The 23,151-nt window shown below is 41.1% G+C and overlaps 1 protein-coding gene across 4 annotated transcripts in view; it reads left to right on the top strand.

Moving 5' to 3' along the window:
* Positions 1-8,874, top strand: part of RC3H1 (ring finger and CCCH-type domains 1) — a 91,823-nt gene extending 82,949 nt beyond the window's left edge. For 2 of the 4 annotated variants that reach the window (XM_028850563.2, XM_028850561.2), the window contains exon 20: positions 1,254-8,874. In XM_028850563.2, the coding sequence (XP_028706396.1) occupies positions 1,254-1,404 (151 nt within the window). In that variant the 3' untranslated portion in view covers positions 1,405-8,874. Of the gene's footprint in view, positions 1-1,250 lie in introns of all 4 variants that reach the window. The other 2 variants (XM_028850562.2, XM_028850560.2) reach the window with 1 other exon arrangement.
* Positions 8,875-23,151: the final 14,277 nt, after the last annotated feature.

Raw genomic sequence — 23,151 nt, 5'->3', positions numbered from 1 at the left:
CAGCACTCCACCTCCTTGGTTTTTAATTCAGACTGTCCTATATCATCCAGTATTCTGCAGATATGAAAAGATACATATCAACTACCATGAACATCCCTACAATAAACAGTATTACAATTAATGCTTTGTTTGCATATCTTAAATTATTTTCTGAGGATATTTTGAGGCTTTTGAATACACAGTCCTAAGTTGCCCCCCTGACGATATATAACAAAAATTTCTAATGCTTTCAGGCCTGGATTTTGACATTTTAATTCATGCATTATCTTGGATTCAATTTTTTTTTTTTTTTTTTTTTGAGACAGAATCTTACCCTGTCACCCAGGCTAGAGTGCAATGGCATAGACTCGGCTCACTGCAACTTCTGCCTCCTGGGTTTAAGCGAGTCTCCTGCCTCAGCCTCTTGAGTAGCTGGGACTACAGGCACGTGCCACCATACCTGGCTAGTTTTTGCATTTTTAATAGAGACAGGGTTTCACTGTCTTAGCCAGGCTGGTCTCAAACTCCTGACCTTGTGATCCACCTGCCTCAGCCTCCCAGAGTGCTAGGATTACAGGCATGAGCCACTGCACCTGGCTTTTTTTTTTTTTTTTTTTTTTTTGACAAACTCTCATTCTATCACTAAGGCTGGAATGTAGTGGTGCGATCTTGGCTCATTGAAACCTCTGCCTCTCAGGTTCAAGCAATTCTTGTGCCTCTGCCTCCCAAGTAGGTTTTTACAGGCACGTACCACCAGGCCAATTTTTGTGTTTTTAGTAGAGACAGGGTTTCACCATGTTGGCCAGGCTGGTCTCCAACTCCTGAGCTCAAGTGATCTGCCTGCTTTGGCCTCTGAAAGTGCTAAGATTATAGACATGAGTTCAAAATTATTTTTTGTAGTAGCAAACCTGCTAAATCAGGGATAAGTACTTTTCTTAAAGCCCAGGTAGTATTTTAAGATATGGGCCTTAAAGTTTTTGTCACAATTCTCAACTCTTCTCTGTGGTTTGAAAGCAGTGGATAATATGCTAAACAAATGAGCAGGCTGTATTCCAATAAAACTTTAGTTACAAAAATACACACCTGAAAAAAAAATACGCACCTGGCTAGCTTTGGTTTGCCAACCCTGTGCTAAAACATGGATAAGGGGCTGTAGATTAAAATTTGGAAGCCATTTATATATTTTTTATCATGCTAAATGATATCCCCTGTTGATATTTTTGTACTAATCATTTTTCTCTCTCTCCTTTTTCAAAATTTTAAAATGTCAGCAGTGATGTACCAAATGGATCAGCCTTGACACAAGAGAGTATCAGCCTCCTATCTAACAAGACCAGCTCTCTGAACCTATCAGAGGACCCTGAGGGAGGAGGCGATAACAATGACTCCCAGAGATCAGGAGTTACTCCCAGTTCTGCTCCTTAAAATATGAGGAGTCCTACTTTTATCTTCTGCTCCTAATCAGTTTGTCGGGCATAGGGGTAGGAGAACGCATAACTTCTAAACTTTTTCTCTTAAGAGCGGTCAGAGAAATCCAGGAAATTCACCAGAGGCAATGTGCACAAACACCACTACTAAAAACAAACCCTGCACATAGTTCACATTAATGCATTTTTTTAATTTAAAGAAAAAGAAAATTAGCAGTATCTGCAAGCAATTCAGATTAAATTTGTTTTTGTTCTGTGAATGAACTTTATTTTAATAACTTTGGACGCCTTGGATCCAGGGCTTTAAAAAAAAAAAAAGATATTATATATACACTCTGTTTGATTAATTGTATGATCTTAATGAAGTAGGTTTTCTTGTATTTTGGTATTACATACCCAGTGTATAATTTGTATAATTCCTTACCCCTAGTCCTTATCAATTCTCACCACCCTGTAAACTTAAAACAGACCAAAAACATCAGCTTTCAGAGAATTCTGTGGTGCTTGAGAAACAGACAGTACTAGACTGAGTTATTAGAAAATGTGCAGCAAACCAGCTTTTCCCAGAGCTGTTCTTTGGAATTCTTTATCCATTTCTAGATCACTAGCTTCATTGGATAGGTATGTTTTTCTTGACATTGAAAATTTTTTTTTGTTTGGGAGGGTTTTATTTCTTGTTTTTATTTTCAACTTTTCAAAGAGAATTACCAATTTTTGAAGTCCTCATTTTCATATTAAGGATCATTTGCATTTTCTGAATATAATGAGAAAGCTGAGTCAGTATTTAATTAGATTTAAATGTTGATTAAGAATTAACTATAACTTGTTAGCACTGAAAATACATGTTTGGTGATTCGCCTGCATTCAACTCATGGTTGGAAATTTGAAGCAGTGCTTTTCAAATTAAACTTTTGCTGAAATCATAGGATGCTCAAAAACCAGGACAATCAACCACATTTTAAAACTGCAACATTTGATTTGAACTTAAAATGAATAGAACCATTTCAATGGATGTTTTTGTTTTACTTGTAAACTGATTGAGTCTTAAGGATAGTTCATGAATTGATCACTTGTTGCTCAGAATCATTAGTATAAGTAGGTAGGAAATAGTTTGAAGTCATTTTTCATAGACTTAGCTGTCCAGTGTTGAAAATGTTTCTTCATAAAAATGTTGAAAAGAGTAAGGAATTTTTTTTACTATTATTCTGCTGCACATATTCTGATGCCATGTGTCTGTGCTTAACTAAGACCCTGTAAAACATGTTTAGTGGGGACTGTTTGATATAGTCGCCCTCTCCATTCATCTATTTGCCTGATTTTTTCAGTTTCCCTTTCTGGATTTTACTACTAAATTAGAAAGCACTGGTTATGTAATAAGTTACTACATTGCTTTGGTTGGGTAAAAATGAGAGTTTATATTTTTCTTATTTCTTATTTTCTTAACTCTTAACTCCTGCTGAGGTCATAACAACCTCAGTCTAAACTCTGTGTCCATCATACTGTTAAGTTAAACAAATGGGTGGTGGGGGTGGGAAGGGTAATACAGTCCTCCATTGCCTACCAGTAGGAGAGTCCAAACAGAACACTCTTTTGAGTAGCAATTATTTAATTTGCCCAGTCAAGGCACCGTGTTTATATACTATTTCACATTGAATTTGATTATGCCCTACAGACCTGGCTGGTCAAGGATTTGATATACACATATTGGCTTGGGATTCGAGCTTTCTTTTTTATTTAAATAAAAATTTATATATATTATATATATACATATATACATAGCTATATCTGTATATATATTGGGTATGTTTTAAGGATTTTTTCGCATGAGCGCAGCTGTTGCGATAAATTGACCGATTGGGAGGTGGTAGAAGCACTGAATGAAGGTGAGGCTTTTTTTTTTTTTTTTTTCAATTTTCTTATACATTTTTCTTCCTTAAAAAAAAAAATATATATATATATATATATGCTTTTGCTTTTTTTTTTTTTTTGGGCTTCTGTTTGCTTTTTGACTTTTACTTAAAACCCTTTTACATTTCCACTTTAAATGCCTATTGTTCATTGGGAGAAGGAAAGAAACTTTTGTATGTCTGACACAGTCCCAAGATTTTTGATTTCTCTGCATAACTGTAAAAGGCAACATTATTGGCCTCCAACCTTTTTTTTTTTTTTTTTTTTTTTTTTTTTTTTTTTTTGAGAGGGAGTCTCCTATCACCAGGCTGGAGTGTAGTGGGTCGATCTTGGCTCACTGCAACCTCCGCCTCCCGGGTTCAAGTGATTCTCTTGCCTCAGCCTCCCGAGTAGCTAGGACTACAGGCATGCGCCACCACATCCAGCTAATTTTTGTACTACAACCTTCTTATAGGCAGATTTGGACCGATCTTCTCCTTTGGATGTGTCAGATCATCCTAAATTTTAGAAGCAGTTGATTCACTTTGGAATTCAGAATGATTCTTGTATTAGAAGATCATTTGGGGGTATTAATTTTTGTTTAAGTTTAGAATAAAAGTAAAGATTCCTTTTGGGTATCAGTTGAAACCCTTTAGTAACTCAATTTCTGTTGTTCTTATTTCCTTTAAATACACTTGTTCTTGGCTTTCACCTTTTTGATTCTGTGAAGTAGGCAGGAGCAGGGATTAATTTATTCAGTATTCCTGTTCTGAAGAAAACCAGAAAAGTCACTGTATAAACTTGACTTAAAATAGTATCTTTCTCTTTTCATGTATTTTCATTTGGGGGAAAAAAATCTCTTTAATTGTAACCTGAATTCGAGCTGTACCCCTCCATGGTCCTACACTTGAGCTAATCTGGTTGGGTAGAAAGGCAGAAGAATGGTATATTGTCCCATTGTGCCTATAATGTATTTTAAATTGGTCATTCCACCTTACTTAATGGAAAATCTTGCAGTTTTCCTAGTGCTCATCAGCAGTTTTAGGTATTCACTAACACCCCGAAATTTTTTTTTTTTCCTTTTCCTTTTCTCTGTGATATCATGAGCCTGTAAGGACAAATGGCATATTTGGGCATAACTGCTTGACTCTGTAACTACTTTTAAAAATCAATATCTAAAAGGTATTAATTTCTTCTGGCTTTTTAATTTTGTTTTTTTAGAGACAAAGATGAAACCAGATAGGAAATATAGTTTCTATGTTTTCTACTTATTACAATATTAGTTTCTTCTAAATATTACTTTATTTGTATTTCACTAAGTTCAAAAGCAAAAATTGGATATCTGAGATGAACAATTTTGAATGGGTTAAGGTAGGAGTAATAAGCATTGTGTTCTCTCATATATAGGTAAGGGAATTTTATTTATAGTGAGAAATATAAAAGTACTTTGACATACTGTTTTTTCAAGGAGTCTCTAGAAAAGGGTAGAAGAACTGAGAATGAGACATCTAGATTCCATTTCTGGTTTATATGTAGCTCTTTTGCCTAATTTATATATAATTTTGTCACAAGATAAGTCCAGTAACTATCCTGTCTTAGATAATCTGCAGAGGCTGAAGTGACCAAAGATCCATTCCTTATTACTTTTCTAATTAAAAGAAGAGATAGCTAGATTTCTAGTAATATTATTCTAGATATTGATAAGACACTGTTCCTAATGCCAACTACAAATATTCAGTTACTCAGAATGTATTTAAAAAATTGTTTGGTACAGCATTAATGTTGGTGATTCCTTTCTCCCATCTTATTTCCCTTCCCTTCTATTCTTTCCCATGTATTTCTTTTGCCTAAAAGAACATTGGTATGATTCTCATTTGCTACTTTGAGTATATAACTCCATCAGACTTTCCAGAGTTCTTCAGGGATGGAGCTCAAAGTTCACATTTTTCCATAAATGTCTTTTTTTTTTCTTGACCTTTTTCCACCCTGTAATTTCCCCTTGACTTACCCACTGCCCTCCCCAATCTGCAAAAGTGACAGTTTGCTGCCTCAAAACAGAGCATTCAAATGAATTCGCTTAGCCAATAACTTCTGTGAAGTTGCCTTTTCTAATGGTGTTATTACTCAGTGATGCACAAATGTGGTATTTGCCCTACTGGTAGGCAAACAAAGGTCTGGTTAAGAATGGTAACCTGCTGTTTTCTTTAAAGGAGAGCCAAAGACTTGTGCTTTACTCTGTTTTGGTTTTGGGGGAAGTAGTAGCCATTTTGATCATGAAACGTTTTAGTATTTGTGAGTTGGTTGTACTGTGTAAGTAGATTTATCTAAAGTTAACTGTTAAAGTTAGCTAGCCTTATAAGATGTAAAAGTAATGAAAATTCATCAGTTTCTCTAAGCCAGTGAATGTCATCTTTTATAATGTTGTGTATAAGCATTTGTGCCCACCCCAGCTTCTGCTATCACTGTGGTCAAGTCATGGGTCTGGGTAAAGGAATTCTAGAGTATGTGACTGGTGAGAAAAAACTAACTATAGTCAGTACATGTACAGATTGTTAAAATTCAAGAAAAAATATTTTCACTTAAAAAAAGGATCCGTCTCAGTAAAGAAGTATTCAGTTGCTGTCACTTATATGCAAATCGTGGTGGGTAGCAGTCTCACCATTTTTCTACTCTCTTTTTGCTCGTTTTAAGTAATTGAGTAAAAGTTTTATTTGTAAAATCTATCTGTAAAAAAGCACTTGTAACGATTTTATATGTCATTGAAAGGAATGGCCCAGTTACTTTTTAGGAGAGATTAATAACCTACCTGGAAATTAACTACAGTGTTTACTTAGATTTTTTCCCCCTAAAAAGAGTCTAAGTGTGTTAAATTTTTAATTGGTGATATGGTTACAGTGTTGCAAGGTGATCTCTTCCCCTGAAAAATCTGCCTATCCTTTAGAGCTACTAAACTAAAGCAAATTTTACTTTCATCATTAGCACCTGAACAAGCAAGCAATCTACTACTGTCATCATTTTACCTGAGTGCCCATTTTGCTGATCCACATTCATACCTTTCTACCTGCGACAGCTATGATTTTTATATTTATTTGTTGCTTCAGCTCAGGTTTATGAAATTTTCCTGCTGAAATGACTTATTGGGAGTTGTAGGTTGATTATAGTTACTATTAAACATTTTCTCAATTTAGCTTTTCTGAGCCACTTCAAAAAGAAAGCTGTTTTTGTCAAAAGGTACTATAATTGTAGCAAGTAAATCTTAAGATTTGAATTTTTAAGATTTTATTTCTGTGCTCACTAAAGATCTTTTCACAAGTAATAGATTATAATTGATAAGTAATACTAGCTATAGTGTTAATAAAGAATAAGACTGTCACCACCAGGAATAAGTAACACCATTTAATAATCTATTCCTAATAGGTATGTTTTCAATACTGCACTGAACAAAGTGGGTAAAGAGCCCTTTGAAATCCTTTTGTAATAAAGGGATTTACCTCACCACTGGAATCCTTGTTTTCAGAGCCTCTGGATTTTCAGCCAAACACTGAACTCTCCTAAACTTTATCCCTGAACAAAACATCCCTAGAGAACAAACTTTATTTTCACAAGAAAATAAGGCACAATAAGGGGGAAGAACTTAAACCTCAAGATAATATTGTGTCCAAAAATGTGTATTTAGAAAAATAAAATCCTGTGGAGTTTGTTATCCTAATGTTTATTTTATACTAGATAAGGTGACTTGTTTTCTTGTATTGAGGTCTTACTGTTTCAGATTTGTTTTTGTTTCTGTTCTAACTCTAAGCAGACAGAGCTCACAAGTCTTTGGCATCCATTTTAGGTTGTACACGCAGAGTCATCTTATAACTGGAAACTGTCAGGTGGTCCCCCACCCCAGTGAGTGTATGAAAGGGTCAAGAAAAAGATTGGAAACAAACTATTGGGGGAATAATTGGTTGCTTTATTATTAATTTTTTTTTTTGCCTGTTTTTTTTTTGTGTGTGTGTGTAATCACCATTTATTTGTGAAATCTTTCTCCAGTGATTGGTTGTCATTCTCATAATATCTGAACTACCCCATAAAATAGTTCTCTGATTTAAAAGCATTTAGCTTTTGCTTATTGTTTTTACATCCTCTATTCAACTAAGACGCTGTCCTGAGAATTATTTTTTCCAGATGGATCGTTGGCCTGAATTTTCACACTTCACCCCTGTTCATCCTTTTTCCTCTTCCTGCTTCCTGGGAATAAAAGGAACTTTTTTTTTTTTAAATTAATTAGTCCACGGGCCTCATTATCTTTCTTTATGATTAATCTATGACTTTTGGGTACAAGAACAATGGAAAAAGTGAATTAAGGTAATGAACAAAACCTTTCACCCACTTAAACATTTTCCAGTTTTGAGATTCCTCTTTGTGTGTGTGGTCTCTTCCCCTTGTCACCCCTTCTGCCCTTTTTCTCTGACTATGGTAATTTGGTCTTTAGGCTCATACCAGTCTCCCCGAGACATTCTGCAGTCATTATCACCTTTTTGGGTGGATTTTATTTTGTTTTATTTTGTTTTTTAAAAAAAAAATAACTTTTTAACATTGGTGCATATTTGCTTGGGATAGAGCTTGTGTAATTTACCAATCGTATTGATTGTAAGTGATTGTGCCCTGCAGAGGTATATTTAACAAGACAAAAATAATCTTGGTTAATAAAGGAGCCCATGAGATTTGAGTCAGGTTATAAGTGACTTTATGAAATCACTTACAGTTTTGGATAGACTTTAAATCTCCTTATAAATCAGTGGTAGATATACCATTTTTTAAAGTTTTCTTGCATTTTTTGTCTTTTATTGCCGCACCTCCCTATTCTTTCTTGCCTGCCTCCACCCACCTGTTTGGGGGAAAAAAAAAATTGAGCCTTAAAGTGACAGCTGATTTTATAATTGCTGAATTTTGTGAAATTTTACTTTTTCCAAGTGTTTCCAACTTAGAGAAGTGAAGACAAATAGGTTGGAATGGTGAAGACAAATGGATTGGAATTTCACAAGCTGCGAATAATTCCTTAGGATCTGGCAAACTGTGAAGTCTTATTTGAAGACCTTATCTCCTGAGAGTTCTTTTGGAGTAGGAAAAAGAACCCTATTTGAAATAGACCATTTTTCTCTTGTTTTTAATCTGTTTAATATTTCTGATTTTTAAGCAGCTTTCAAAACAAGTGTGGTGGAAAAAAAGAAATAGTAGGAAGATGTTTAGGGTAGCAGAACTCTGGGTCTAAATAAGTACATGTTCCCACTTGTTGCTGATTTTTGAGAGTACTAGGGCCATTTTTTTCCAATTTTGTATTATTTGTTTGCATGTTTATATCAAAGATGCCCATTTTGTTAAAATGCTATTTCCTTTCTTTATTACCTGAAACTGACTCAGCCTCATGTTGCTCCTAATTAGTGTTTAAGGCTCCCATGAGTTGCAGATAAAAGGATTTATTTTAACAAGTAGAAGGAGGTGATTCACCTTTTGGATTGTAAATATATGAAAGTGTCTACAAGGTCTTTATCTGCTTTCTGTCAGCATTTATATTAAATGATAAATTAATGAGGAATGTGTGTATTCTTTTTTGTGAATGAGTCTGAGCCATCTTACTCTAATCTTGAGATTACTTTCTTACACCTCTTTAATGGAGGGGGTTTTTTTAGGTGAAAAATAAAGAAATGGCTAATCTGCATGAGCAAACACATACTTGGAGTAGCCAGTTTGTGGACATCACAGGAATTAGTCCAATCTTAAACTATCGTCACATTCCTTCATTTGTCACACAGTTACTGCACATTAGGAGTGAGGGTAGTGGTTCTGAGATACTAGCATCAACTCAGTGAGACTGCATGGCTAACATCCAATGTCTTGGTTTTTATGGCTTCTCTGAAAATTAGGACCGTCTTTACTTGCCATGGTAACTTCCTGATGCAAAATGTTTTTTTGTCTTTCCATTCTTTTTTTTTTTTTTTTTTTTAAATGTAGTCTTGCTCTGTTGCCCAAGCTGGAGTGCAGGGGCGGAATCTCAGCTCACTGCAGCCTCTGCCTCCCGGGTTCAAGCAATTCTCCTGCCTCAGTCTCCCAAGTAGCTGAGAATATAGGCCTACACCACCATGCCCAGCTAATTTTTATATTTTTAGTAGAGTTGGGGTTTCACCGTGTTGGCCAGGCTGGTCTTGAACTCCTGATGTCAAGCAATCTGCCTGCCTCAGCCTCCCAAAGTGCTGGGATTACAGGCATGAACTACTATTCCCAGCCTTGTCTTTCCATTCTTACTGACTTCTCCTGATTGTCCTGAAATCCCACCCATTAGTCATTCCTCGCAGTTAGTGGATATAAGTAAGTTTGTCTAATAGAGATCATACCTTAGTCAACACCTCAATGGTATGAAGAAGAAAAGGGAGGAGGTTTGGTGTGGTGGCTCATGTGTGTAGTCCCAGCTACTCAGGAGGCTGAGGCGGGAGGATTGCTTGAGTCCAGGAGATCAAAGCTACAATGAGCTATGATGCTTCATGGCACCACTACACCAGCCTGGGCAACGGAATGAGACTCTATTCTAGATTAAAAGAAATATAAGAAATACAAAAATGCAGCATGGGTGATTTTAGCAAACCAAATATACGAAGACTTTTGTATACAGGAAAATTTTATTATGTATTGGGCATTAGATGATACCAAGGAATGGCATTTTTGTTCAGTGTAAAACATGATTATGTAAGAAAACCCATTTTTTTAAATAAAGATGCAAAACTGACAATAGCTGCAATTTCCTTTAAAGTAGGAACTAAAATCTTTTTAAAAAGTAAATAATGCAGCCACGCACGGTGGCTCACGCCTTGTAATCCCAGCACTTTGGGAGGCTGAGGCAGGCGGATCACCTGAGGTCAGGAGTTTGAGACCAGCCTGGCCAACATGGTGAAACCCCGTCTCTACTAAAAAACAAAAAATACATGCAAAAATTAGCTGGGCATGGTGGCAGGCAGCTGCATGGGAGGCTGAGGAAGGAGAATCACTTGAACTCAGGAGGGGGAAGTTGCAGTGAGCCAAGATTGTGCCACTGCACTCCAGCCTGGGCAACGAAGAGTGAAACTCTGTCTCAAAAAAAAAAAAAAAATCAATAATGCACATTACCAATGAAGGTTATTTACTCTTCCTACCAACAATTAGCGAGTAGGTGTCCACTGGTATATCTGACCTCAAGGCAAGGGACCGTAGTAAAGAAAGCCCAGGGTATGAGCAGTGGTAACTGCTGCAGCCATCCCTGAATGATTATAAATTCTGGACTGGGAATTACAAAACTAGCCCTGCCATCTTTATCAACTACCTAGGCCTACCCTGCTCATAAGCAATAGGGTACATTCTGACCTCTTGTGCTGAAACAAAAAAAAAAAAATAGAAATTTGGTTTTTATGCCCATTAGTGCTTCAATCCCAATAACCAGCTAATCTTCAGTAGTTAATTAGTAAATCCCCTTGCCTTCCAGCAAGATGACTCATTCAGTAAGTGGCTGCCACCCTTATTTGGAACACCTACCATACAAAAAGTGGACTTGTCAAATACCCACTGAATACCCATTGAGTATTTGCTAAAGAAATGTATTGAGTACTTCCCATATGCACAGCCCTGTAGAGGACAAAGAGTTAGAAAATACTGGCTCCACCCTCAGTGAATTTTAATTCTGGAACTTGACAGAACACTAAACAGAATTACCAAAGAATTTTTCAACCACACTTGTCCTCAGAAGAGCAAGGAGCAGTGAGATGGTATCCAAGGAAGACTTAACCTTGCCTGGCTGGTCAGGCTTTCCTGAGGAAGTTGCATTGAAGATAAAACTTGAAAAATGGGGGAGGGGGAGAGAGGTGTGTGGGAGACAAGAGACTTGGTCAGAGAAAATAGAATGTGTGAATTCTCTAAGAGAAGAAAGCCTGAGGTGTGGAAACTGGAAGTTCATTAAGACTAGAGGAAAAGGAGTGAGACAGTGGCTTGAGATGCACAGCCAGATAGATCATGGAGGCCTGTGGACCGTGCTTAAGTGTTTGGATTTCATTCTGAAAGTAAAGGGAATGCAAAGAAGGGTAGTAAGCAGTGGAACGAAGGGCCCAGATTTATGCCTCTTGGGAGCTGATCATAATCCCAAAAGACAACCCCAAATATTGAAATTCTTAAAAAGGTCTGGGCGCGGTGGCTCGCCCCTGTAATCCCAGCACTTTGGGAGGCCGAGGCGGGCGGATCATGACGTCAGGAAATCGAGACCATCCCAGCTAACACGGTGAAACCCCGTCTCTACTAAAAATACAAAAAAAAAAAAAAAATTAGCCGGGCATGGTGGCGGGCGCCTGTAGTCCCAGCTACTCGGGAGGCTGAGGCAGGAGAATGGGTGAGCCCAGGAGGCGGAGCTTGCAGTCAGCCGAGATGGCGCCACTGCACTCCAACCTGGGCGACAGTGAGACTCCGTCTCAAAAAAAAAAAAAAAATTCTGAAAAAGTTCCAAAGATATAATTTTGGGAAAAAAACTTTAAATTCTTTAAAAGACTTTTATTTATTTATTTATTTATTTTCTTCAAGACGGAGTCTGGCTCTGTCGCCCAGGCTGAAGTGCAGTATTGTGATCTCAGCTCACTGCAACCTCCAGCTCCCGGGTTCAAGCTATTCTGCCTCAGCCTCCCGGGGCGCACGCCACCACCCCTGGCTAATTTTTGTATTTTTAGTAGAGACGAGGTTTCACCATGTTGGCCAGGATGGTCTCAGTCTCTTGTCCCTGTGATCTGCCCGTCTCGGCCTCCCAACGTGCTGGGATTACAGGCCTGAGCCACCGCGCCTGGCCCTATTTAAATTTTTAAAAGGAGATTTAGGGCCAGGAGCCGTGGCTCACGCCTGTAATCCCAGCACGCTGGAAGGCGGAGGCGGACGGATCATCTGAGGTCGGGAGTTTGAGACCAGCCTGGCCAACTTGGTGAAACCCCGTCTCTACTAAAAATACAAAATTAGCAGGAAATAGTGGCACATTCCTGTAGTCCCAGCTACTCAGGAGGCTGAGGCAGGAGAATCGCTTGACTCGGGAGGCGGAGGTCACAGTGAGCTGAGATCATGCCACTGCACTCCAGTCTGGGCGACAGAGCGAGACTCCGTCTCAAAAAGAAAAAAAAAAAGGAGAAACAGGAAAACACGACAGCCTGGGCAACAGTAAGACCTGTCTCTACTAAGTGTGGTGCATCCCTGTAGTCCCAGCCACTTGGGTGACTGAGGCCAGAGGATCACTGAGCCCAGGAGACGGAAGCTGCAGTGAGCTATGATCACATCATCACACCAGTGCACACTAGCCTGAGCGATAGACTTGAGACCCCGTCTCAAAAAGAAAAAAAAAAGACAATACTTCATAGGTCAATTTACATAATAAAATAGGCAATGATATATTTTTATTTAACAAACACGGATATAATAACAGTCTCATGGATGTAACAGTTAAGAGCAGACGAACCATGTTTATAAGTAGGTCAAAAAGCAAAATGTATAAACGCATATCACTGTGGATGGTTATGCACCCAGCATTATAATCGCAGTCATATGAAATATAGTGGCAGACGACTCTAAGAGTTGACAAAATCAATCAAAAACTACAATGAGCTGGGTGCAGTCGCTCACATCAGTAATCCCAGCACTTTGGGAGGTTGAGGCAGCTGGAACACTTGAACCCAGGAGTTAGATACCAGTGTGGGCAACATAAGGAGACCTCGTCTCCATAAAAAATAGAAAAATTAGCTGGTCGTGATGATTTGCGCCTATAGTTCCAGCTACTGGGGAGGCTGACGCAGGAGGATTGCTTGAGCCCAGGAGGTCGAGGCTACAGTCAGCCGTGATTGTGCCACTGCACTCCAGTCTGGGTGACAGAGTGAGACCCTGCTTCAAACACACACACACAATGGGTCACCACTGCACATACAGCTGCCCCAGAAGCTGAGATCTTGAGAAATTTCACCTTTCATAAACACAGATGTACAAGAAAACCTCTTCCTTTATCAAAGAAGTTTCAACAGTTTTACATTGAGAACCAGGGAAGTGAGAGCCTCAAGACCTAGAGGGTCTCTGGTTTAAGTCCTGGAGTCCAAAGGCCTGTGAGCTTGAAGTGTTTTTTTGTTTTTTTGATTTTTTTTTTGAGACAGAGTCTTGCTCTGTCGCCAGGTGGACTGCAGTGGTGCCATCTCAGCTCACTGCAACCTCCACCTCCCAGGTTCAAGCAATTCTCCTGCCTCAGCCTCCTGAGTAGCTGGGACTAGAGGCGCCCACCACCACGCCCAGCTAATTTTTGTATGTTTTTTTAGCAGAGATAGGGTTTCAGCATGTTGGCCAGGATAGTCTCAATATCTTGATATCGTGATCCGCCCCCCTCGGCCTCCCAAAGTGCTGGGACTACAGGCGTGAGCCACCGCACTCAGCTGAGCTTGAAGTTCTAATGTCCAAGGAAGCAGAAGAAAAGTCTGTCACGGCTCTCAGAGACTTCACCTAGTCCACTCAGACTCACAGACAAATGTCCTTGGGAAACACCCTCCCAGACACACCCAAAATAATGCTTTATCAGGTTTGTAGGTGTTCCTTTATCCAGTCAAGGTGATACTAAATTAAGTCCACAAGTCTACCTATTGTCAGCCTGGCACCCATGATGCATCTCCTTAAACCATACTTAATTTCCTGCAGCCTCAACCTCCCAGGCTCAAGTAATCCTCCTACCTCAGCCTCCTGAGGTAGCTGGGACTACAGGCATGCGCCACCAAGCCTGGCTACTTTTTTGTTTGTAGTGACGGGGTTTGGCCATGTTAGCCAGGCTGGTCTTGAACTCCTGAGCTCAAGTGATCCGGCTGCCTCGGCCTCCCAAAGCACTGGGATTAGAGGCGTGAGCCACCGCATCCAGCCTCCCTTTGCTATTTTTCTTTCACCACCTACAACTCCCCAAACTAATATAAAAGCAACAAGCTTTGACCCCACACAACTCTCTCTTGCTCATCCTCCAAAGAATACCCTTGCCCAATGTTTCCGTTCATACGAAGTGTCAATTCTTCTGGATGAGTAAGCATTTTTTACCTTACTTGATAATCTAAACTTTCTATTTGGGAGGAATTTAAAGTGCTATATTTCCTGTTATTAAGTTAGCAGAACTGCTCTGGACCTGGATTTTTTTCAAACATGAATGTTTATCAAGTACCTGGTACATCCAGGGCTCCGTGCCGTGTGCACAGGACATGTTCAATAAATATTTGCTGTTTTGATTTGGTTTCCCTGAAGCCAAAACTGAACTTCCTAACAGGAGGATTTGGGCAAATTCCAATGAGATGCCTTGAGAGCCTCAGCTAAATGTTGCCAAATGATAATGTAGAATTTATTTTGGTAAGTTTAATTTCACCTTAATTAAAATGTCATGTTCACCTAGTAAACTGGGAACCCAAGGGAGCTGGAGACTGCTGTTTGTACTAAATGTTTTGCCAAATTTCCATGGAAGGGTTAAGCTTTGAGTTATACAATAATCACGCAGGAGCTGGGTCCTATCTCTTTCCTGCCAAGTTCTTACTCTTGAGTCCAAAGGAAAGAACAGAACAGCCCAGGATATGAGGCAATGGACATGGACTTGCTGAGTTACCTGCTCATAGAAGTTACTACCGAACTGGAAGCAGGGCTAGAGAAAGAGGAATTTTATCACTGATCTTGAAGGAAGAACTAAAAAAAGAGAGGGTAATAAAATGCTATGTTCTCTCCTCTTCATGGTTCCTCGAACCTTCTCCTGACACAGCAAAGCACAAGCCTTCCAATCTTGTTTTCACTCAGGATTGAGAAAAACAGTGCCGCACAGAAGTAGGGAGTCCTTTTCAAAAACTAATTTTTTTGTGATAAAAGTTCTTAAGATAGCTATCTCTTTCTAATATTTCCTGTTCTAGAAATATTAGAAATTTCCATGAAAATATTAATTTAAAGAAATATAAATCATTTTTCTTTCTTTTTTAGAGACAGGGCCTTGCTCTATTGTGCAGGCTGGAGTGCAGTAGTGCGATCATAGCTCACTGCAGCCTCAAAATCCTGGACTTAAGAAGTAGTTATGGCTACAGGTGCACGCCACCACACCTGGCTAATTTTTTAATTGTTTGTAAAGATAGGATCTCACTATGCTGCCCAGGCTAGTCTTGAACTCCTGGCCTCAAGCCATCTTCTAGCCTCAGCCTCCCAAATCATTACAAGCATGAGCCACCACGTCCAACCTAAAATGTCTTTATTATATTTAAGTATACACAAAAGTACTTTTCAGAATACCTGTGTGTGTGTAAACACACACACAGTCACAAATTAGTTTGCCCAGCATACAAGCTCTTTTTTTCTTTCCCAGTCTAACTGGTCTAAGATGAACCAAGAGGAAAGGGATCTGGGATCATCCAAACCTTGACAGTATAATAAAAGCCAAGGAGAGCTGTGTGCAGTGAGTACCAGAGACTAGGATGGTGGTAAAGACTCCCAGAGACCAATGAGAACTCTTGGGAGACCTGCCGGAGCAGGGTAGTGGAGAGGGCAAGGCAGCCTGGGATCCAGCAGATGATCGCTGCACCCACTGTCCCTTGACTGTTTCCTGACTGTGTCTTCTTCCAAACCACTGATGGCAGTGTTGGATAGGACAGAGTGAGGCACATTGCTTCTTGGTCGGGAAACATGATTATAGGTCTGTTTCTTTCATTCCAGGGCATGGGATCTCAGTTTCCCAAATGTGCTGGCCAAGAGGTGAGAGGCAGGGAATAACTGGGCTGATAACTTCCAGGGCTTAGGATCAGCCTCATCTTCATCACGTGGCTTATAGACTGACCTATGGAAAAAGAAAGAGCTAGTGTGCCGAATGCCCAGGCTGAGCTGTGAGTATGCTCATTTGGGATGTGCATCAAATAAAATATGGATAGACCGGCCAACTGTGGTGGCTCATGCCTTTAATCCCAGCACTTGAGGAGGCAAAGGCAGGAAGATTGCTTGACACCAGGAGTTCGAGAGCAGCCTGGGCAACATAGTGATTTTGATTCTACAAAAAACAAATTAGCCATGTGTGGTGAAGCATACTGTAGTCCCAGCTGTGGAGGCTGTATATGTATTTTATGTAGATAGATAGATAGATAGATAGATAGATAGATAGATAGATAGATAGATAGATAGAGACAAAGAAAAGGTGGTAGTTCCTGGGTTCATTTCTGGGCACTGGTTTTGGAGGGAATTGTGAACAAGTTTGACAGAGACTACCCAGAGGAGAAACAGATGAAAAGCAATTGGACACTGGGTTGTAACATGGAAAGTCCCGGATATTTCTTTCCTATCTATCATGCTGGGACACAAGAGCTCTGAGAAAAGCAGAAGGAGGTTTGAATCTCAGCTCTGCTAGCTTTGCGATTTGGAGCAAATAACCCTTGTGAATAGTAGTGTTCTCATCTGTAAACTGGGCATAATTAGTATCTTCCTGGTAGAGTTGATGAGAGAATTATATAAGCTAATGCCTGGGAAGCATTTAGTATAGACCCTGGTATATAGTGTTTTTAAATAGCACCTATTGGCCGGGCGCGGTGGCTCAAGCCTGTAATCCCAGCACTTTGGGAGGCCGAGGCGGGCGGATCACAAGGTCAGGAGATCGAGACCACAGTGAAACCCCGTCTCTACTAAAAATACAAAAAATTAGCCGGGCGCGGTGGCGGGCGCCTGTAGTCCCAGCTACTCAGGAGGCTGAGGCAGGAGAATGGCGGGAACCCGGGAGGCGGAGCTTGCAGTGAGCCGAGATCGCGCCACTGCACTCCAGCCTGGGCAACAGCGTGAGACTCCGTCTCAAAAAAAAAAAAAAAAAAAAAAAAAAAAAATAGCACCTATTAAGATGGCACCTATATGATCATAAATCATGTTCAAATATGTAAAGAGTCTGACGTAAGCTAATGTCTAACACTAAAGTAATGGTTAAGTTATAGACTATTAAATATTATACAGCCATTAGAAATTACTTTCCCAGGTAGGGCACACCTAAACACCTCTTTCCACCTGCAGACTCATTCTCCTTTTCTCCCCTGTCACCAGCCAGGCGCTCAGCCTGCCTCAGGTTCCTCTTTGGTACTGCCACTGCCCTCATCCTGCCCTGCTCCTCTTCTCTCCCTAAGCCTCTGTGTAAATCCAACACTGACACCCTTGTGTCATAAAGTCAAGACGTATTGAATAGGTGATACATGGACATGTTCAAAATTAGAAAACTAAATGAGATGGTACATATTGATAAGTCTACTCCCACCTGTGTCTCTAGCCACCCCTCACCCCATCATCCTCACTTTGTGTTACAAAAACCGAAGCGTACTGTAAACACTTTCTGCAGCTTGCTTTTCCCCCGCAGAATTCTCTTAAGGACGCTTCCACATCAGTACATCCATATAGAGCATCCTCATTCTTTTACACAATGGCACAGTCTTCCATTGTGGGGATGTGCCTTGGTTTATTTAACCAGTCTCCTACAGATGGAAGTGGTGTCCAACTTTTTGCTATTCTGAATCTGGTTGTGACAGCTAACCTTGTTGAAACCCACGCAGGTGTAGCTATAGGATGAATTTCCTGAAGTGGAGTGTCCGATTCACAGGGTACATGCATTTGTCATTTTGGTGTTTCCACATTTCCCTACAAAGAGTTATGGCACTTTGTACCCCGAAGAGCAATGGATGAAACAGCTTGTTTCCTCGCAGCCTAGTGTATTGTCTAACTTAATCTCTTTTAATTCTAATGGTTTTTGTGAAAATCCTTTTTAGAGAAACACGGAAATAACAGGGAGGGAGGAGTGCTTTGAAAGTCTTGCAGGGTCTGGATGTGGTGGCTCACACCTGTAATCCTAACAGTTTGGGAGGCCAAGGCAGGCAGATCACTTGAGCTCAGGAGTTAGAGACCAGCCTGGGCAACATGGCAAAAACCCATCTGTACAAAAAGTTTTTAAAAATAAATAAATAAGGCCGGGCGCGGTGGCTCATGCCTATAATCCCAGCACTTTGGGAGGCCGAGGCAGGCAGATCATCTGAGGCCAGGAGTTCAAAACCAGCCTGGCCAACATGATGAAATCTCATCTCTACTAAAAATACAAAAATTAGCTGGGCATGGTGGCGCATGCCTGTAATCCCAGCTACTTGGGAGCCTGAGGCAGGAGAATCGCTTAAACCCAGGAGGTGGAGGTTGCTGTGAGCCGAGACTACATCACTGTACTCTAGCCTGGGTAACAAGAGTGAAAATGCCTCTTAGAATAAATAAATAAATAAATAAATAAATAAATAGCCAGACACAGTAGCACACACCTGTAGTCCCAGCTACTCGGGAGACTAAGGTGGGAGGATTGTTTGAGCCCAGGTTGTTCAGGACGTCAGTGAGATATGATGGTGCCACTGTACTCCAGACTGGGCAACAGCGAGACCCTGTCTCAAAAAAAAAAGATGAATTTAAAACAAATGTTTAAGTCTTGCAAAGGGATCATTGAGGCATGCTTAAATTAGCAGGTGAAAATTTGATGGAAAACAATGTATTTGCATAGTCTCAAGTATGTGAAGTATTCCCACAAGACATTTAACAAAAGGGGGAATATTGTAGTTTTACAGCCGAGAAACTTGGCAGACACAATCCTGTAATCCAAGTTAATACCAGTGATAGGACAAATTACTGTATCTCCTGATGCAATACACTGAGAAGGATACAGTATTACCTCTATTGTATTCCCGCCCCCAAAAGGATAACTTGAATCTAATCCTGAAGACATTTTAGACATACCAAGTTGAGAGACATTCTTCAAAATTAACTGGCCTAAATCAAACAAGCCAAAATCATGAAAGAAAAAGAGAGAAACTCTTCCCATCCAAGTACTAACCAGGCCCGACCCTGCTTAGCTTCCAAGATCGGACGAGATCAGGCACGTTCAGGGTGGTATGGCTGTAGATGAGTGGAACTGTTCCACGCCTCAGAAGATGACAGAGACATGACAACTAAATGCAATGTGTTCTCCTGCCCCAGAGAAAGGAGAAAAAAAAAAAACTTTTCTTTCTTTTTTTTTTTTGGTTATAAATCAGTGCTTCCCAAAGCGTGGTCCAGGGACCCTAGGAGATTCAGAAAACCTGTCAGTAGGTATATGAAGTCAAAAGGATTTCATTTTATTTATTTATGTTTTGAGACAGGATCTTACTCCATCACCCAGGCTGGAGTGTGGTGGTGCCATCACGGCTCACTGCAGCCTCAACCTTCCAGGCTCAAGTGATTCTCCCACCTCAGCCTCCTGGGTAGCTGAGATTACCGGCACATACCTCCATGCCCAGCTAAGTTTTTGTATTTTTTTTATAGAGATGGAGTTTAGCCATGTTGCCCAGGCTGGTCTTGAACTCCCGGGCTCAAGCAATCCTCTTGCCTCAGCCTCCCAAAATGCTAGGATTACTAGTGTGAGCCACTGAGGCTGGCCAAAACTATTTTAGTACATAACTATTTTAATAATAATATTTAGATGTTCTTTGGCAAGACTATAAAAGGATTCTGAAACAAAGAAGGTGAAAACCACTGCTTTGATAACCAGGTGTGGTGGCTCCTGCCTGTAATTCCAGCTAGTGGAGAGGCTGAGGCGGGAGGATTGCTTGAGGCCAGGAGTTTGAGACCAGCGTGGGCAGCAGAGCAAGACCCCCGTCTCTAATGGCAACAGAGTGACAACCTGTCTCTAAAAACATTAATTGGATGATTGGCAAAATTAGAATAAAGTTTAGAGATTTTAAAATAGTACTATATTTGAAAATAATGCTGGGCGCAGTGGCTCACGCCTGTAATCCCAGCACTTTGGAAGGCCAAGGCTTATGGATCACTTGAGGTCAGGAGCTTGAGACCAGCCTGGCCAACATGGTGAAACCCCATCTCTACTAAAAATACAAAAAAAGTTGCAAGGCATGGTGGCAGGGGCCAGTAATCCCAGCTACTCAGGAGGTTGAGTCATGAGAATCGCTAAAACCTGGGAGGTAGAGGTTGGAGTGGGCTGAGATCAGGTCACTGTACTCCAGCCTGGGCGACAGAGTGAGACTCCATCTCAAAAAAAAAAGAAGAAGAAGAAGAAGAAAAGAATATGGGCCAGGCACAGTGGCTTACACCTGTAGAGTCTCACTCTGTCATCCAGGCTGGAGTGCAGTGGTGTGATCTCGGCTCACTGAAACCTCCACCTCCCATGTTCAAGTGATTCTCTTGCCTCAGCCTCCCAAGTAGCTGAGATTACAGGCGCACGCCACCATGCCCAGCTAATTTTTTTTTGTATTTTTTAGTAGAGACAGGGTTCCACTGTGTTGGCCAGGCTGGTCTCAAACCCCTGGCCTCAAGTGATCTGCCCACCTCAGCCTCCCAAACTGCTGGGATTACAGGTGTGAGCCGCCATACCTGGCAGAACACTTTAAAAAATACATACAATTTAATTTTTAACATTTGAGACAGGGTCTCACTCTGTCACCAAGGCTGGAGTGCAGTGGCGTGATCACAGCTCACTGCAGCCTGAATTCCTGAACACAAACAATCCTCTCACCTCAGCCTCCTGAGTAGCTGGGACTACAGAATCAGGCCACCATGCCCAACTTATTATTATTATTTTCCGGAGATGGGGTTCTCACTGTGTGGGGTCTCACAGTTGGTTTTGAACTCCTGGCCTCAAGTGTTGGCCTCCCAGAATGCTGGGATTACAGATGTGAGCCACTGCATCCAGCCTGGATGAACAAATTAAACCCAAACCCTGATGTTATAGTTCTTAACTCCTTGACCTGGTAGTATCTGCATCCTAATCTTTTCCAGCAGATGTTCACCAAATCACCTATATTTCTGCAGGGCCCCTCATCTGCCCTCCTCCAAGGACCTTCTTGGCAAGACACAAACCTCACAAATCCTATAAACTGGAACAGTAGGTCTCAAGAGCATAGTCCTGAAACCTCAAGGTCTTTGTATTTCTGATTTCTTCTATGGATGACTCTTCCTAAGGATATTCATATGGCCCCCTCCATCATTTCATTCTGGTTTCCTAACAACGATTCCTAAGGGAGGCCTTTCCTACCACATGTTCTCAGATGGTTCCCTACCCATTTCCTCCCACTGCTTCCTATATACCCTTGCCCTGCTATAGTTTTCTCTATGGACCTTATTAACATCTGACTGGCACGTTACATATTTATTTTTTAAATACTGATTTTTTTGTTTGTTTGTTTTTTTGAGACTTGTTCTGTCACCCAGGTTGGAGTGCAATGGTGCGATCTCGGCTCACTGCAACCTCTGTCTCCCGGGGTCAAGTGATTCTCCTGCCTCAGCCTCCTGAGTAGCTGGGATTACAGGTGCCCGCCACCATGCCCAGCTAATTTTTGTATTTCTAGGAGAGACGGGGTTTCACCAGGTTGGCCAGGCTGGTCTCGAACTCCTGACCTCAGGTGAACTGCCTACCTCAGCCTCCCAGAGTGCTGGGATTACATGTGTGAGCCACCACACTCAGCCCAAGATACTGATTCTTTAAGTGATTGCTGCATGTCTCCCCTGAATGGAATCCCAACTCCAAGAACAGTGTCTGCTGGCACAGGTAGCACTTATGTGTTTGTTGAACTCCAGTGGTTGACCAGGAGCCTTTTCAATAGTCTTTAATCTAGGGTGACAGATGAGCCTCTGGGCATTCTAGGGCCCTTTGGGACAGTTCTCGACAACTGTTCACACAGCACATGGAGGGCTTCAACCGATCCAGGGTCTGAATCAGCCAAGAACTTAGACACGGCTTCAGCCCAGGAGAGATGTCCTCTCTCATGAACGAAGAGCTCTCTAAAATGCCTATGACTGCAACAACAACAACAAGGAGTCCTTGATCACACAGCAGGAGGCATACGCGCCCTGTGAACTCGGTGGCTGCAATCCTTGTGATGGTGCTTTTGGCTATTTCAGAAGAGGGAAATGTAAACAAACCTGCCCTTTATCTCCGTTAGTTTGAATTTACCCAATATCCCTCATAACTAATAAAAATAACAATACACATAAATATAATTTAGTTTGTTTTTATTTCAGCAGTTGTACGTGGGTTTTTTACCTGCCCCACATTCTGTCTCCCGATCCCCCAATAGAGTTTTGCTAAGTATTTCTCAGCTGCTCACACCCCTTAGAAACACACTTGGCATGCACCCCCAGGCCCTGCTCTTCTGTCCCTGTCCCACCACTTCAGGGCTGCTGGGGAATGGGTCTCTCTGTGGGCCACAGGTATAACCACTGTATTTTCCTTGTCTGCACCAGGGACACCTTGGCGCTCAGATGTCTGAAGGTAGCAGCTTGTCCCTCTTCGCCTCCTCTAATTAGGTATTTCTTTCTCTCTTTCTCTCTCTCTCTCTCTCTCTCTCTCTCTCTCTCTCTCTCTTTGTCCATAAAGAAAACTATGAGAGAGGGAATTACAGGTAGAGGGCTAGAAGTTTTTGGACATTAGCTATTTCTATCTTCTGATATGGTTAACCAGAAAGAAAAAATCCTGCAGACAAATTTCTCCTCAGTCAGGTATTTCCTAACCAAGTTTGAGGGGATGAACATGCTCTCCTTTTCCTTTTCCATAAAGCTGAGGAGGAGAGTGAGGGAGTGTGGGCAAGAGAGGTGGCTCAGGCTTTCCCTGGGCCTGACTGAACTTTGAAACTTCTCTACTAATTAAACAACACTGGGCTCTACACTTTGCTTAACCCTGGGAACTGGTCATCAGCCTTTGACCTCAGTTCCCCCTCCTGACCAGCTCCCTGATGCACCCTGGCCTCTGAAACCTCTGTGAGATTAAGAGGAAAGAACCAGTTTTCAGACAGATTGCCTCAGACCA

The sequence above is a fragment of the Macaca mulatta genome, chromosome 1 (assembly GCF_049350105.2).
Source record: "Macaca mulatta isolate MMU2019108-1 chromosome 1, T2T-MMU8v2.0, whole genome shotgun sequence".
NCBI classification, from domain to species: Eukaryota; Metazoa; Chordata; class Mammalia; order Primates; family Cercopithecidae; genus Macaca; species Macaca mulatta.
The sequence above is the reverse complement of the archived record's forward strand: the minus strand, read 5'-3'. Positions and strand labels throughout refer to the sequence as shown.